Consider the following 13,369-nt stretch of genomic DNA (forward strand, 5'->3'; position numbering starts at 1 on the left):
TTGTTCTCCCGAGTCATGTGTTCGTTCCTTATTACCAGTTCAGAGGCAAGAGGCAAACAACTTAGTATTGAGATAATTTTCAGAATTATTTGGCAGCATGTGGCAGTATTAGTAAGCCCGTGAAGCTCTCTCTCTCTCTCTCTCTCTCTCTCGAATGAAGCACATGATGTCCCTGCCTTTTTGTGAGGTGCTGCCCTGCCTCATCTCTTCCCTATAATAGTCTAATTATCTGGCTTTCATATGCGATGGCGGAGTGCTAGTTTAACCCAGGCTACGGACAGACGCACGTTGTCTGTGGACAAAGCCACAGTGTGTCTGTGGTCACAAGCCCCTGTGCAGCCAGTGCAGCACCCCCGGCTCTGAGCAGAAGCCACACATATTTAACTCGCGCTGTGGGGTCCAGAGCCAGCACCCTGCTGGCTCTCAGAATGGGCTGCACCCTATAATGATAAATATATTAACTCAATGATCAGCACACATATGCCTAGCTATAAATATAGGTGATCAGCACACATATGCCCAACTATAAATATAAGTGATCAAGATATGCATATGCCTAGCTACAAATATAGGTGATCAGCATATGCATACAGTATGCCTAGCTACAAATATAGGTGATCAGCATATGCATACAGTATGCCTAGCTACAAATATAGGTGATCAGCATATACATGTGCCTAACTATAAATATAGGTGATCAGTATATACATGTGCCTAGCTATAAATATAGGTGATCAGCATATGCATGTGCCTAGCTACAAATACAGTTGCTATATCTGGCTATAAATATAGGCAATCATCACATATGTATCCCTAGCTATAAATGTAGGTGATGAATCACTTTGCTTTATGTTTTTCGAGCTGGGTGATGTATTGGAGTGAAGTGCTCCAGAAGCATGTGGAGAGGTTAGTTCAGGAGAAAGTTGAATGGAATGGAATGGAAATGTTCTCAGTAAAAGCATCTGTCTGGACAGGCCCTCATTTAAGCATGATGCGCATGACCGGAAGCCCCGAAATTCAGTTTGTCGAGGTGCTGTGCTCTTCATGCTCTGCAGACCTGTATCTCTCTATCTGGCCCTATCTCCCTGGCGTTCCTTATTGCATCCAGACTGATGTTTGATGTTTCGCTATTCCGCCCCCGACCGTCCCACGAGCCGGTCTGTCTCCCTGTAGCCGGTGCTGGCTTTGTGAGGGGTGTGTATTTTGCATCTCACTCTCAGATCCATTCCCACATAGTGTTACAATCCATTACGGGCGTCTGCGGGATGTGGCATGGCCACCCAGAGTGGCAACTACATGCTCATCAGCACTCTGAGGCTGAACCTCTACGACACACCACATCTTATCCTCTCTCAACTTCTGCATCATTAAGTGTGTCTTTGAAAACCTACAGAGATGTAATACCGGAAGCTGTCCATTGTGACAGCTCTGAATGGCCTGGCGTAGGACACTTACAGAATAACGCCACCTACAGGTGACTTTTGTTACAGCCGTGCATTTCTCAGCTGGACTAACCCTTTTCCTCCAGCTTTACAGCTCCATGTGTCATCGTTGTTCTTTTTCAGGCTCTCTGATCATTGACTTGAGCATTCTTAATGCTTTCCCTCTGTCTGATAATCAGTAGGTGCAGAAATGCGATAAATTCGTCTTGCATTGCTTAGACCCAGACTTTTCCGTGCCTCGTCCAAACATGCTAATTATGTCCTGGGCCTTGTGGCAATCGTTTGACAAATATAATTAAGGTGTTTCGATTTGGAGTCCAGAATAAATATAACTGGAACACTCCCCAAAGTCCTTGCTAATTGTGTAGATTGCATTTTTTAAGCTTTGAAAAGTTTTATTGGATAATGAACTGTTAAGTAGTGTTAGATCTCTGTTCTTGGCAGGGTTTGGAGATGGCCACGAAGGCAGGCTTGAGGTGTGGCCTTGTACAGATAATTAAAGCCAGATTTCACTTATATGCTTTGATCTTACTGTCAGCTTTTGGTTAGAGCTGTAAAAATTGTTTAATTATTAGTAATGTTGCTGTTTATGTTGGTAACTTAGAATCAGAGAACGCTGAGTTTCTGAAGTACATGATGCTAATCTCAATTTTGCCCATGTGAGGTTCTCATTTGGATAATGAATTGTTTGTAACAGGTAATTAGAAAATGTGAGAATTTCTACCCTGTTTACCACTCACCATCCACAAATGCTGTTTTTTTAATCTGTGTGGGCTGTTAACTTATTTTCAAATCAGATTCTTATAAGATGTTGCCAGTGTGTCAGCTTACCTGAGAGTTTCCTAACAAACATTCAATGGTTGAAATGAAACTGCTGGTGTAGTGTAAAATTAGCTTGAGTTTTTAAATCTTACTCTTTACATTGTGTGGTGTGAAAAGCCCAGGTCAGCAGGTTTGCGGGACATGTTTTTAAATATGAACAGCAAACACCCATCATGACACTCTTTGGCGAATCGGAAGAGAGCTGTCCTCGATGTCCCTGTGTCTGGAGAAGACGCAGTATTTATGCTGGTTGTAGGGCGATTCACTGCAAGCTTTGAGGAGCGGCTTTATTTCTCTTTGTGCTGTTGGGCTGCCCGTTGACGACACCCGGTGCGGGCATGTGCTGCGGGCATGTGCTGCGGGCACGCCGCTCCGCATACAGGTCTGGAGACGCCCGCAATCACCATTGTGCAGGAAAAGTCCATTAGTTTCAATTTGGATGGTTCAGTGAGAGTGCTTGATTAAGTCCAGGCAATTTGCTGACAGGCAGACAGGCCCTCCGCACCCCCGAAAGCCCCCGCTCCCACCCCCCCTTGGGGCGTCACAGGGCAGGTGAGCCGTGTCACTGCTGTTTAGCATACGCGTTCGTTCCCTTGCAGAACCGCCTCGTCAGTGCTAATTGGGAAGAGTGTCTCGCCTGATCCTTACAATGGGATCGCCAGTGTCTTAATGATTGCTGCGGCTCAATAAAAGAGTAAAAGAAAAACATTCAGAAAATGTAACGCTTGCATGGTACTGCCATATGTTTTGCTGGGCTCGCATGTGTGACTGTGTGTGCATGCAGGCATGTGCGTGTGAAAGCGGCTTCTCACCCGCCTGTCTCGCCATCCGTTCTGATTTGGTGCCCATTGTGGGCAGGCCTTTCTGTGTGAAGTCAATGGCAAACAAATGTTTGAACTTCCAAGCGGGACAAAATGGACCCAAGTGGGAGAAATTGCTTCCATTTTCTGCAGTTAAATAAATAGTCCTATTAGTCTGCAGCAGCGATGGTCATTTATACCTATTAAAGCGGCGTCTTATCACCCATAACTGAGCCTTACATCTATGGAAGTGTGGCTTGTCTCTAATCAGCATTTTAAACAGCCCCGGAACATTCTGGATGGCGAGGCTGAGATTTACACATGACAAATGGAGCAGTTGACTGGTGGGCTAATAAGGATTTGTCTTAATCAAGTGCAATTTGTTGGCGCCGGGCTCATGGGGTCAGGGCCTGCGGAGCTAGCCACGCTGGCTGAGCGCACACTGGCTGAGCATGCACTGGCTGAGCACACACTGACTGAGCGCAAGCTGGCTCAGCATGCACTCACTGAGCATGCACTAACTGCATACGCAGACTATACATGTGTTGACTGAGCATGCACTGACTGCACACATGCTGACTGAGCATGTGGTGGCTAAGTATACACTGAGCATGCACTGATTGAACACACTACTGAGCACTTAGTTTCCAGGTCTAAGCAGTCTGAATGGAAGAAGTCCAGGTCTAAGCAGTCTGAATGGACGCTGACTGCATGCACAGACTGAGAACTTCCTGACTGAGCACATGCAGGCACTATAGGTGCATACACCCCAAAATCAGCCTCTTACTCACCGCTGTCTCACAGTGCATAGACACTCTGCCCCTCCTGCATCTGCAGCAGTCAGCCTGTTATTCACCACTGTCTCTCAGTTGATAGATACTCTGTCCCTCAGTTGATAGATACTCTGTCCCTCCTACGTCTGCAGCAGTCGCCCTCTTACTCGCTGCTGTCTCTCACTGGATAGACACTCTGTCCCTCCTGCGTCTGCTGCAGTCGGCCTCTTATTCACCGCTGTCTCTCAGTGGATCGACTCTCTGTCCCTCCTGCATCTGCTGCAGTCGGCCTCTTACTCGCCACTTTCTCTCAGAGTGGATCGACTCTCTGTCCCTCCTGCCTCTGCAGCAGTCGGCCTCTTATTCACTGCTGTCTCTCAGTGGATCGACACTCTGTCCCTCCTGCGTTTGCTGCATTCGGCCTCTTACTCACCACTTTCTCTCAGAGTGGATCGACTCTCTGTCCCGCCTGCATCTGCAGCCGTCGGCCCCTTTCCCATCATGTGCTGTAATATGTCACCCTGCCACTCGCAGCATGCTTTGATTCTGGCTCTCCTCTCCTTGCCCCCTGCCCCCCATTTGTCAGGGTAGGGCGACCCCAGTGACTTGTACAGTCCCGCTACCTAATTCTAGTGAAGCCCCAGCATCCCACATGCCGTACTGAGATGGATGGATGCAGTTTGTGTCCCCCTCCCCCCCAGCAGCCTGCGTGTACATCTGTGATTATTGTTATTAATCTCACTGCTCATTCTTTTAATCTGTCCTATCTGTTATATATCTGTCTGACTGCCTTATTTAATCTGGGTATCCTTCAATCTGTCTTTCCCCTGAGTGAAAGTTAATGACAGCAGTAGGTACAGGCCTTTTCTTCCTGCCCTCATGCCCCCCCCCCCCCCCCCAATCCTCCTCCTCCTGTACCTCCTCTTGTGTTTTGGGTGGTGCGCCTTGCCTCCCATAACCTCGCTGCTTTGATCTGTGTAAATATCCTCTTCTCCTTTTTGTTTATTTATGCTATTCTAGTCTCCTTGAAACGCGCTTCCTGTTTAGGGTAGCTCACTTATAGACATAAAGCACTCCAACCCACTCTCGTCCTCTAGATAGGGGTTTGTTTCTTTCACATGTTCACATGTCCAGCATGACCAGCTGAAGACTTGCGTTGCTGACAAATGCCTCTCACAAATTCAGGCAGATGGCAGCCACACAGCAGGTGCATACCGGCTCACGACACGCATGCACGCATGCCACCGTCTTAGCCAGGAGAGCAGCACAGAGGGCTCCACCTTCCGCTGGGTGTCTGTCTGGGTTGCCCGTATCTTTGCGGTTTGTGAGGTGAAGTGATGGCCACTGAGTGGAATGAGTGGAAAGTCTAATTCCCTTAAGACCCGGCCCAGTCTGCCTTGTGGGGTCCTGGGTGTGTAGCTTCAAAGGGTGCGCTTCTCGCTGGCACTGGTGTTTGCTCCTGGAGCCAGGGACCCAGCATCTTTCATCCCGTCGCCAAAGGGCCGTGGGGGCATTTCACATGTGTGTGCACATGTACGAGTGGATTACTGAAATGAGAACAGTTCTTTATGTCGACAGGTCATTTCCATGTGGATTCTTCTCAGAACAGGGTGAACTTGCCGCTAAACTGGAGTCTATCTTCATATTTTGCAGAGCAAGTCGGTCAAGAAATCCTGGCCAACCTTCACTCTGACAGGGAGAAGATACAGCGTTCCAGGGACCGGGTGAGTGCAGCTGAGTTCAGCTTGGTCCTGTGCTTTTCACGTGCACATGCTTATATTCCCATATTGTACCCTTATGCGTGTTCCCACGCATTTACAGGCCTACACATGCACTCACACCCCCATACATGCACTCACACCCCCGTACATGCACTCACACGCCTGTACATGTCCTCACACGCCTGTACATGTCCTCACACGCCTGTACATGTCCTCACACGCCTGTACATGTCCTCACACGCCTGTACATGTCCTCACACGCCTGTACATGTCCTCACACCCCTGTACATGTCCTCACACCCCTGTACATGTCCTCACACCCCTGTACATGCTCTCACACGCCTGTACATGTCCTCACACGCCTGTACATGTCCTCACACGCCTGTACATGTCCTCACACGCCTGAACATGCCCTCACCCGCCTGAACATGCCCATACATGTCCTCACACGCCTGTGCATGTCCTCACACGCCTGTACATGCCCTCACCCGCCTGAACATGCCCTCACCCGCCTGAACATGCCCTCACACATCTGAACATGCCCATACATGTCCTCACATACCCGTACATGTCCTCACACGCCCGTACATGCCCTCACACGCCTGTACATGCCCTCACACGCCTGTACATGCCCTCACACGCCTGTACATGCCCTCACACGCCTGTACATGCGCATACATGTCCTCACACGCCTGTGCATGTCCTCACACGCCTGTGCATGTCCTCACACGCCTGTACATGCCCTCACCCGCCTGAACATGCCCTCACACATCTGAACATGCCCATACATGTCCTCACACGCCCGTACATGTCCTCACACGCCCGTACATGTCGTCACACGCCTGTACATTTGCATGCAGTCACTCACCCATATATGCCCTCCCACGCCTGGACTTGCCCATACATGCACTCACACACTGGTACACAAACTCACACACCCATACATGTACTGACACACCTGTTCACGTCAGTACATACACTGAAACGCCTGTACATGCACTTACACACACTCGCATGCCCATACATGAACTCACGTACCTATACACACCACTACATGCATTCGTGTGCTTGTACATGTACTCACACACCTGAACACGGACTAACACACCTGTACATGCCTGAACACACATTCATATGCTTGTATATGCCAGTACACACACAAACCCGCCCCCACACACCGTACATGCATGCATGCATGTACATGCTTGCATGTGAACTCACATGCCTATACACACATTCACATGTCTGTATGTGCACTCACACACCTGTACACACACTCACATGCCCATACTCACATGCCCGTACAGGCCTGTACACACATTTACACACCTGTTCATGCCCATCCATACGCTCACATGTTTGTACACACGCTTACATGCTGGTACACACCCTTACACATGGTCACACACCTGTTCATGCCCATACAAACACGCCTATCAATAGGAAATTCTGCTACTGCTCCACCTGTGCATTCTTGTGTCCTGTGCTTCCCCCCGCACCCACGGGGTGTGTGATCCCGGCCAGGGGCTGCCTGAAAGGACCCCTTATGAAGGATGCTTAAAGATCACAACGTGTCAGCTGGCACCACAAGTTCAATTCAAACGAAATAAAACATTTCCTTTCAAAGGTCTGCCGCCAGCTGAGAGAGGTCCCTCCCACAAGCCTGGGCTGGCCGGACCTCTGCTGCCACAAGGCGTTTTGCTGGGTATAAAGGGGTGGACCAGGCTGCTTCCATTCGGCATATAATGAGGCTCCCATTTGCGTCATTGCTGCTAAACAGAACTGTGTTTCTGTGATATCTATGCTGCCAGTAGGTCACTGCACAGGCACCTCCAGCATAAAGCCATGCATGTTCTGCATTGCCAGAAGGTCACTGCACAGGCACCTCCAGCATAAAGCCATGCATGTTCTGCATTGCCAGAAGGTCACTGCACAGCCACCTCCAGCATAAAGCCATGCATGTTCTGCATTGCCAGAAGGTCACTGCACAGCCACCTCCAGCATAAAGCTATGCATGTTCTGCCTGCCAGAAAGTCACTGCACAGGCACCTCCAGCATAAAGTTATGCATGTTCTGCATTGCCAGAAGGTCACTGCACAGCCACCTCCAGCATAAAGCCATGCATGTTCTGCATTGCCAGAAGGTCACTGCACAGCTACCTCCAGCATAAAGCTATGCATGTTCTGCCTGCCAGAAGGTCACTGCACAGGCACCTCCATCATAAAGCTATGCATGTTCTGCATTGCCAGAAGGTCACTGCACAGCTACCTCCAGCATAAAGCTATGCACGTTCTGCCTGCCAGAATGTCACTGCACAGGCACCTCCATCATAAAGCTATGCATGTTCTGCATTGCCAGAAGGGAGCTGCACAGGCACCTTCAGCATAAAGCCATGCATGTTCTGCATTGCCAGTAGGTCACTGCACAGGCACCTCCAGCATAAAGCCATGCGTGTTATGCATTATCGGAAGGTCACTGCACAGGCACCTCCAGCATAAAGCCATGCGTGTTACGCATTATCGGAAGGCCACAGCGCAGGCATTTCCAGAATAAAGCCATTCATGTTTGCTCACATTCTCTGGAACGTTTCAAACAGACTGCTCTGAAGAGGGCCTCTTCTTCCTGTGTGGAGTCGGCATGTCCCCTCCATGTTGTGCGCACACATGCCCACGCTCTCACACCTGCCAAACAATAATTACAGTAGTAAGGATGTGCTTATGGGCTGGCATTGGCTGCTGGTCTTTCCATGGCTGCTCTGTGTCCTACATGCCTTTCTGCTCCTGTCAGCACCTCCGTTTGCAGTGAGCAGCCTTAATAATCCCCAGCTGCCACAGTGGCTGTGCTGTGGACCTCCTGCCGTGTCCCTGCGCCTCCCCTGCCTCCTGTGCTCTCCACATCTTTTTCTTCTGGCTGGAAAGTATATTTTAGGAGCAGCCTGGACACCCCCTGTAGCGCCACATGTCAGACGCTTCTCTCCATGGTTTCCATGCCAAGATAACGGGGGGTTCCATTTGCACCCAAAGCACACCTGTGCGGGAAGGGAGCCTGCAGCCCTTTGTCCCATCAGCCCCGGAGAGCTGTCTTTGCTCCTTCTTTTGTCTCAACAACTGTCTCTTTTTTGTCCCCAAGTTGAGAGAGACGGATGCCAACCTTGGAAAGAGTTCCAGGATCCTGACAGGAATGCTGAGAAGGTAAGAAGGTACGGGCCTGTGACCGTTAGTGAGCGTTGCGCACACACAGACAGACACACCGACAGACAGACAGGCTTGGGCAGATGGGCACAGGCAGAGGGGAGCAAACAGACTGAGACGGGCAGAGGGGTACAGACAGACTGAGATTGGTAGATGAGCATTGGTATGGACAAACTGACAGGTACATGGGCACAGAGAGACTGAGACAGTAGACGGGCCCAGGCAGACTGAGACGGACAGACACAGACGGGCACAGGCCCAGACAGGCTGAGATGGCCAGATGGGCACAGACAGAGGGGCACTGGCCAAGGCAGGCTCAGTCAGACGGCTGGGCACAGGCAGACTGAAACGGACAGAAGGGCACAGGCCCTGACAGGCTCAGTCAGACACAGACCGACACAGATGGACACAGGGAGATGCAGACGGGCAGATGAGTAAGGCTGGGCATCGTTCAAAATTTTTTGATACCAGTACCAGAACTATACCTTGATTTTGATACCGGTTCCTGAACAATTATTTTTTTGATGCCAATATGTTTTTAAAACAATTTCAAAAACAACAAAAGTACATTAAACATTACAGCACTAATCTTTTATTTGAACAAGTCATTTTGTTAATTATTTGTTAGTTACAGGGGGGATCAATTGAGATCATAACAGGACACAGCCTTTTTTTCATATTTTACCAGGGCTCTCAAGCTTCATCAAAAGTTTGGAGTGAGATTACATCTGTCAGGGGCGCAGCGTGTGTCTCACGGTCAATGTGTGACTCTTTACAACCCTGCTCACTGCATTCATTCGTTCTTTGTCTGCCCCCTCCACTTTTTCTATATAATAACGTGCTTGCAATAGCATCACATGCAACAAACACTATTTTATAATGCTATTACTTGGCTGGTAGGTGCCTCGTCCATTAATTTTATATAACGGGACATCTTGGCGGGGGTTATTCTTTATACCGCAGCGTGAGAAACACAATGTGTGGTGTGTGAGCGTCTGAACTGGTTGAAATGCGTGTGTCTCACGATCAATGCGTGAAACTTGAGACCCTGATTTTACTTGTATACCCTGTGACATTATAATGCAAAAATAAATCTGGCCAGCAGATGATCTTTAATTTTCCACAAAATAAAAAAATGCAATGTAACGTTATCCTGCTAATAAGTGCTGGCACATGTCCGTCGCCTCTGGCTAGAGACGCAGGCAAAAGCTATTCAGTCTTATTGAGGTACAGAGATAATACCACATACTCTGTTTTTTTTCTGCACTTCCATGTAACTTCCATATTAGTGCCAGTGCTTCCAATGCTTGTGGTCAAGCGATCAGCAAGTTTATCACTGTAAGCACCTGCTCAGTAGTGTCTCTGTCATGACATCTCTGAACTGAATCGGGCCGAGTTCCGATGGTCCGATGGCACGCACACACACACACACACACACACACACACACACACACACGCATATATATACACATACACACTCGCTCCCTCCGGGTGTTTTACATGATAAATGATGATGTGGTCAGCCACTGTATGGGGGGGGGCATATTTAGGCATGAATGGGGGGTGTATTTGCAAGTCACACTGTCTCCAAAAATGTTCGCAAAATGCAACTTTTGATTTCTTGGAATTTTTTTTGCACTATGCATTTATTTATCATTACGTTAGACAGCCAATCACTAGTGACTTTAGATGTTTATACCAATATGCTACATGTTTATTAGCTCACAGATGCTGAGATATACTGTTTGGGTATCCGAATTTGACAGCAAAAGAATTTTTCGATTCTTAAAAGGATAGGAGGCTTTTTTGTCGGTACCACAGCACATACAGATGCAGACAGGCACAGGCAGACTGAGACAGGCAGATGGGTACAGCACAGACCGACGCAGTCAGGCACAGGCAGACTGAGACAGGCAGATGGGTACAGCACAGACCGACGCAGACAGGCACAGGCAGACTGAGACGGCCAGATGGGTACAGCACAGACCGACGCAGTCAGGCACAGGCAGACTGAGACGGGCAGATGGGTACAGCACAGACCGACGCAGACAGGCACAGGCAGACTGAGACGGGCAGATGGGTACAGCACAGACAGGCACAGGCAGACTGAGACGGGCAGATGGGTACAGGACAGACCGACGCAGACAGGCACAGGCAGACTGAGACGGGCAGATGGGTACAGCACAGACCGACGCAGACAGGCACAGGCAGACTGAGACGGGCAGATGGGTACAGCACAGACCGACGCAGACAGGCACAGGCAGACTGAGACGGGCAGATGGGTACAGCACAGACCGACGCAGACAGGCACAGGCAGACTGCGATAGCCAGACGGGTATGGGCACAGGCTGATGCAGACAGGCACAGGCAGACTGAGATAGCCAGACGGGTATGGGCATAGGCTGATGCAGACAGGCACAGTCAGACTGAGATAGCCAGACGGGTATGGGCACAGGCTGATGCAGACAGGCACAGTCAGACTGAGATAGCCAGTCGGGTATGGGCACAGGCTGATGCAGACAGGCACAGTCAGACTGAGATAGCCAGACGGGTATGGGCACAGGCTGATGCAGACAGGCACAGGCAGACTGAGATAGCCAGACGGGTATGGGCACAGGCTGATGCAGGCAGGCATTCTGCTGCTGCTGGTTTGCCTGTCCTCTGGGGACTTTGTGCCGATATCCCTGTGCAGTGTGTTTCTTTGGGCGGAAGATGTCCCCACATGCTCAAGAAGGAGGTGCACATGCACACACATACAGCTTCTTAAGCTGTCTTCCATAGTACTGTTGGTTGTGCAGCCCTTTAATCAATATGAACAGATAAACGAAAATGTATGTGTATATAAATATGGTGAGGCTTGTACCTGTAGCAAGAGAGAAAGGGCATGAAAGGACAGAGTAGTGTATGCTCTCTGAATGCTCTGTGTGTGTGTGTGTGTGTGTGTGTGTGTGTGTGTGTGTGTGTGTGTGTGTGTGTGTGTGTGTGTGTCATCCCCGGGCTGCTGAATCTCACCTCAGTCTTGCCCCTGAGATGAGCGTCTTGCCTCTCAGAGCCTAATGAAGAAAGTGCAGCAGCTTTAGAGACCTGAGCAGTGGCAGGAAATGGCAGCGCTCAGCTAAACGTCTGTCACGTGTGTGTGAGAAAGCAGCCGCCCAGCAGGGCCAAACCCACCGCCGCTCCTCGGCCGCTCCATCGCCGCCACCTCCACCACCGCCACCGCCGCCGCCGCCGCCTTTCTCATTAACAGTAATATGTAAATGACACCGACTAAATTTAAAATCCGGCCCACGGAGGAAGCAGCAATTGAAATAGATGCTTCAGTGCGTGTAGACAATCAGGCCTGGCGTGGCCCCGGCCCCAGGCCCGGGGACGCCGACTGTAACCAATATTCTGCATATGTCTCCATTTTGTCACCTCTCATTACTGAGCCCGCCTGTCCTGTGTCACGGGAGCTGTCCAGAGATCATTCATCATTTTTTTGTCGCAAAGTAAATAAGACGTAGTTATTTAAATAATATCATATTAATGTTAAAGTTCAGCTGTCACTTAATGGGAGAACTTAATCAGACGTAGCATTTGGAAATGGAGCGATGCCGGGCACCCTTCAGGCCCGACCCATTCAAATCAGGATTTATGAGCTTTCTAAACGAGCACGCTGCTCCCTGTTTCTGCTTGGCAGGCTTCCGCCAAGATGGGCTCGCTTTAAATAAAATAAAGCGTTTCTTAATGCTCAGTTTCTGCAGCTCTCAAAGTCATTTATAACCGGGCAGCAGAGAGCGAGCACACAGCTCGCCGTCCGTCCGGCACATGGCTACGTTTCGGCACCTTCACTGTGTGAGTGCCTCACGCCGGAGCTCGCCTCTAGGTCACGCTCACACACAGGTCTGTGCAGATAAGCTGCCATTTATTCTTTCTCCTGTGTTTCTTCCTGCACATCATTGGCAGAGATGAAGTAGTCCGCTTATTTGTAGTGGGGTCTGCTGTAAATATTATTGCTGGGCTGAGATGAAAAAGGAAAAGCAGTCGGATTTTGAAAAGCCGTATGCATGTGGTGTAACGTGGGGAGAGAGATGGCTGCCCTCTCAGTAGCTCGGAGGATGAGCTCCTTCCAGTAGCCCGCAGGTGCGGGAAGCATGGTGGCGGGATGAGGCACCTCCCAGAGTATACCAGCTCTCTGCCATGCAGCTGCACTCAGGCAGCATCACAGATCACAGTGAATATGTGTGTTTCATACATATTTTACAGTGTTTTACAGCACCGTATGGAGTGAATGTCTGTGACACATGGCGATGTTTCACACTTTGGTAAGGAGTGAATGTGTGTGTTTGACAAAAGGTGACATTTCACACTCTCGTAAGGAGTGAATGTGTGTGTTTGACAAAAGGTGATATTTCACACTGGTACAGAGTGAATGCATGTGTTTGACACATAGTGATATTTCACACTCTGGTAAGGAGTAAACGTGTGCATTTGATACATGGTGATGCTGCACAGGCTGGTACGGAGTGAATGCGTATGTATGACACATGGTGATATTTCACACTCTGGTAAGGAGTAAACGTGTGCATTTGATACATGGTGATGCTGCACAGGCTGGTAAGGAGTGAATGCGTATGTATG

At 49.4% G+C, this 13,369-nt stretch overlaps 1 protein-coding gene across 4 annotated transcripts in view; it reads left to right on the forward strand.

Annotated features, from left to right (window-relative positions):
- Window positions 1-13,369, forward strand: part of vti1a (vesicle transport through interaction with t-SNAREs 1A) — a 105,319-nt gene that overhangs the window by 60,771 nt on the left and 31,179 nt on the right. For 2 of the 4 annotated variants that reach the window (XM_048986977.1, XM_048986978.1), the window contains 2 exons: window positions 5,491-5,561; window positions 8,688-8,757. In XM_048986977.1, coding sequence (XP_048842934.1) covers window positions 5,491-5,561; window positions 8,688-8,753 — 137 coding nt within the window. In that variant the 3' untranslated portion in view covers window positions 8,754-8,757. The remainder of the gene's footprint in view (window positions 1-5,490; window positions 5,562-8,687; window positions 8,758-13,369) is intronic. The other 2 variants (XM_048986975.1, XM_048986976.1) reach the window with 1 other exon arrangement.

Source organism: Brienomyrus brachyistius, chromosome 20 (assembly GCF_023856365.1).
Source record: "Brienomyrus brachyistius isolate T26 chromosome 20, BBRACH_0.4, whole genome shotgun sequence".
NCBI lineage: Eukaryota > Metazoa > Chordata > Actinopteri > Osteoglossiformes > Mormyridae > Brienomyrus > Brienomyrus brachyistius.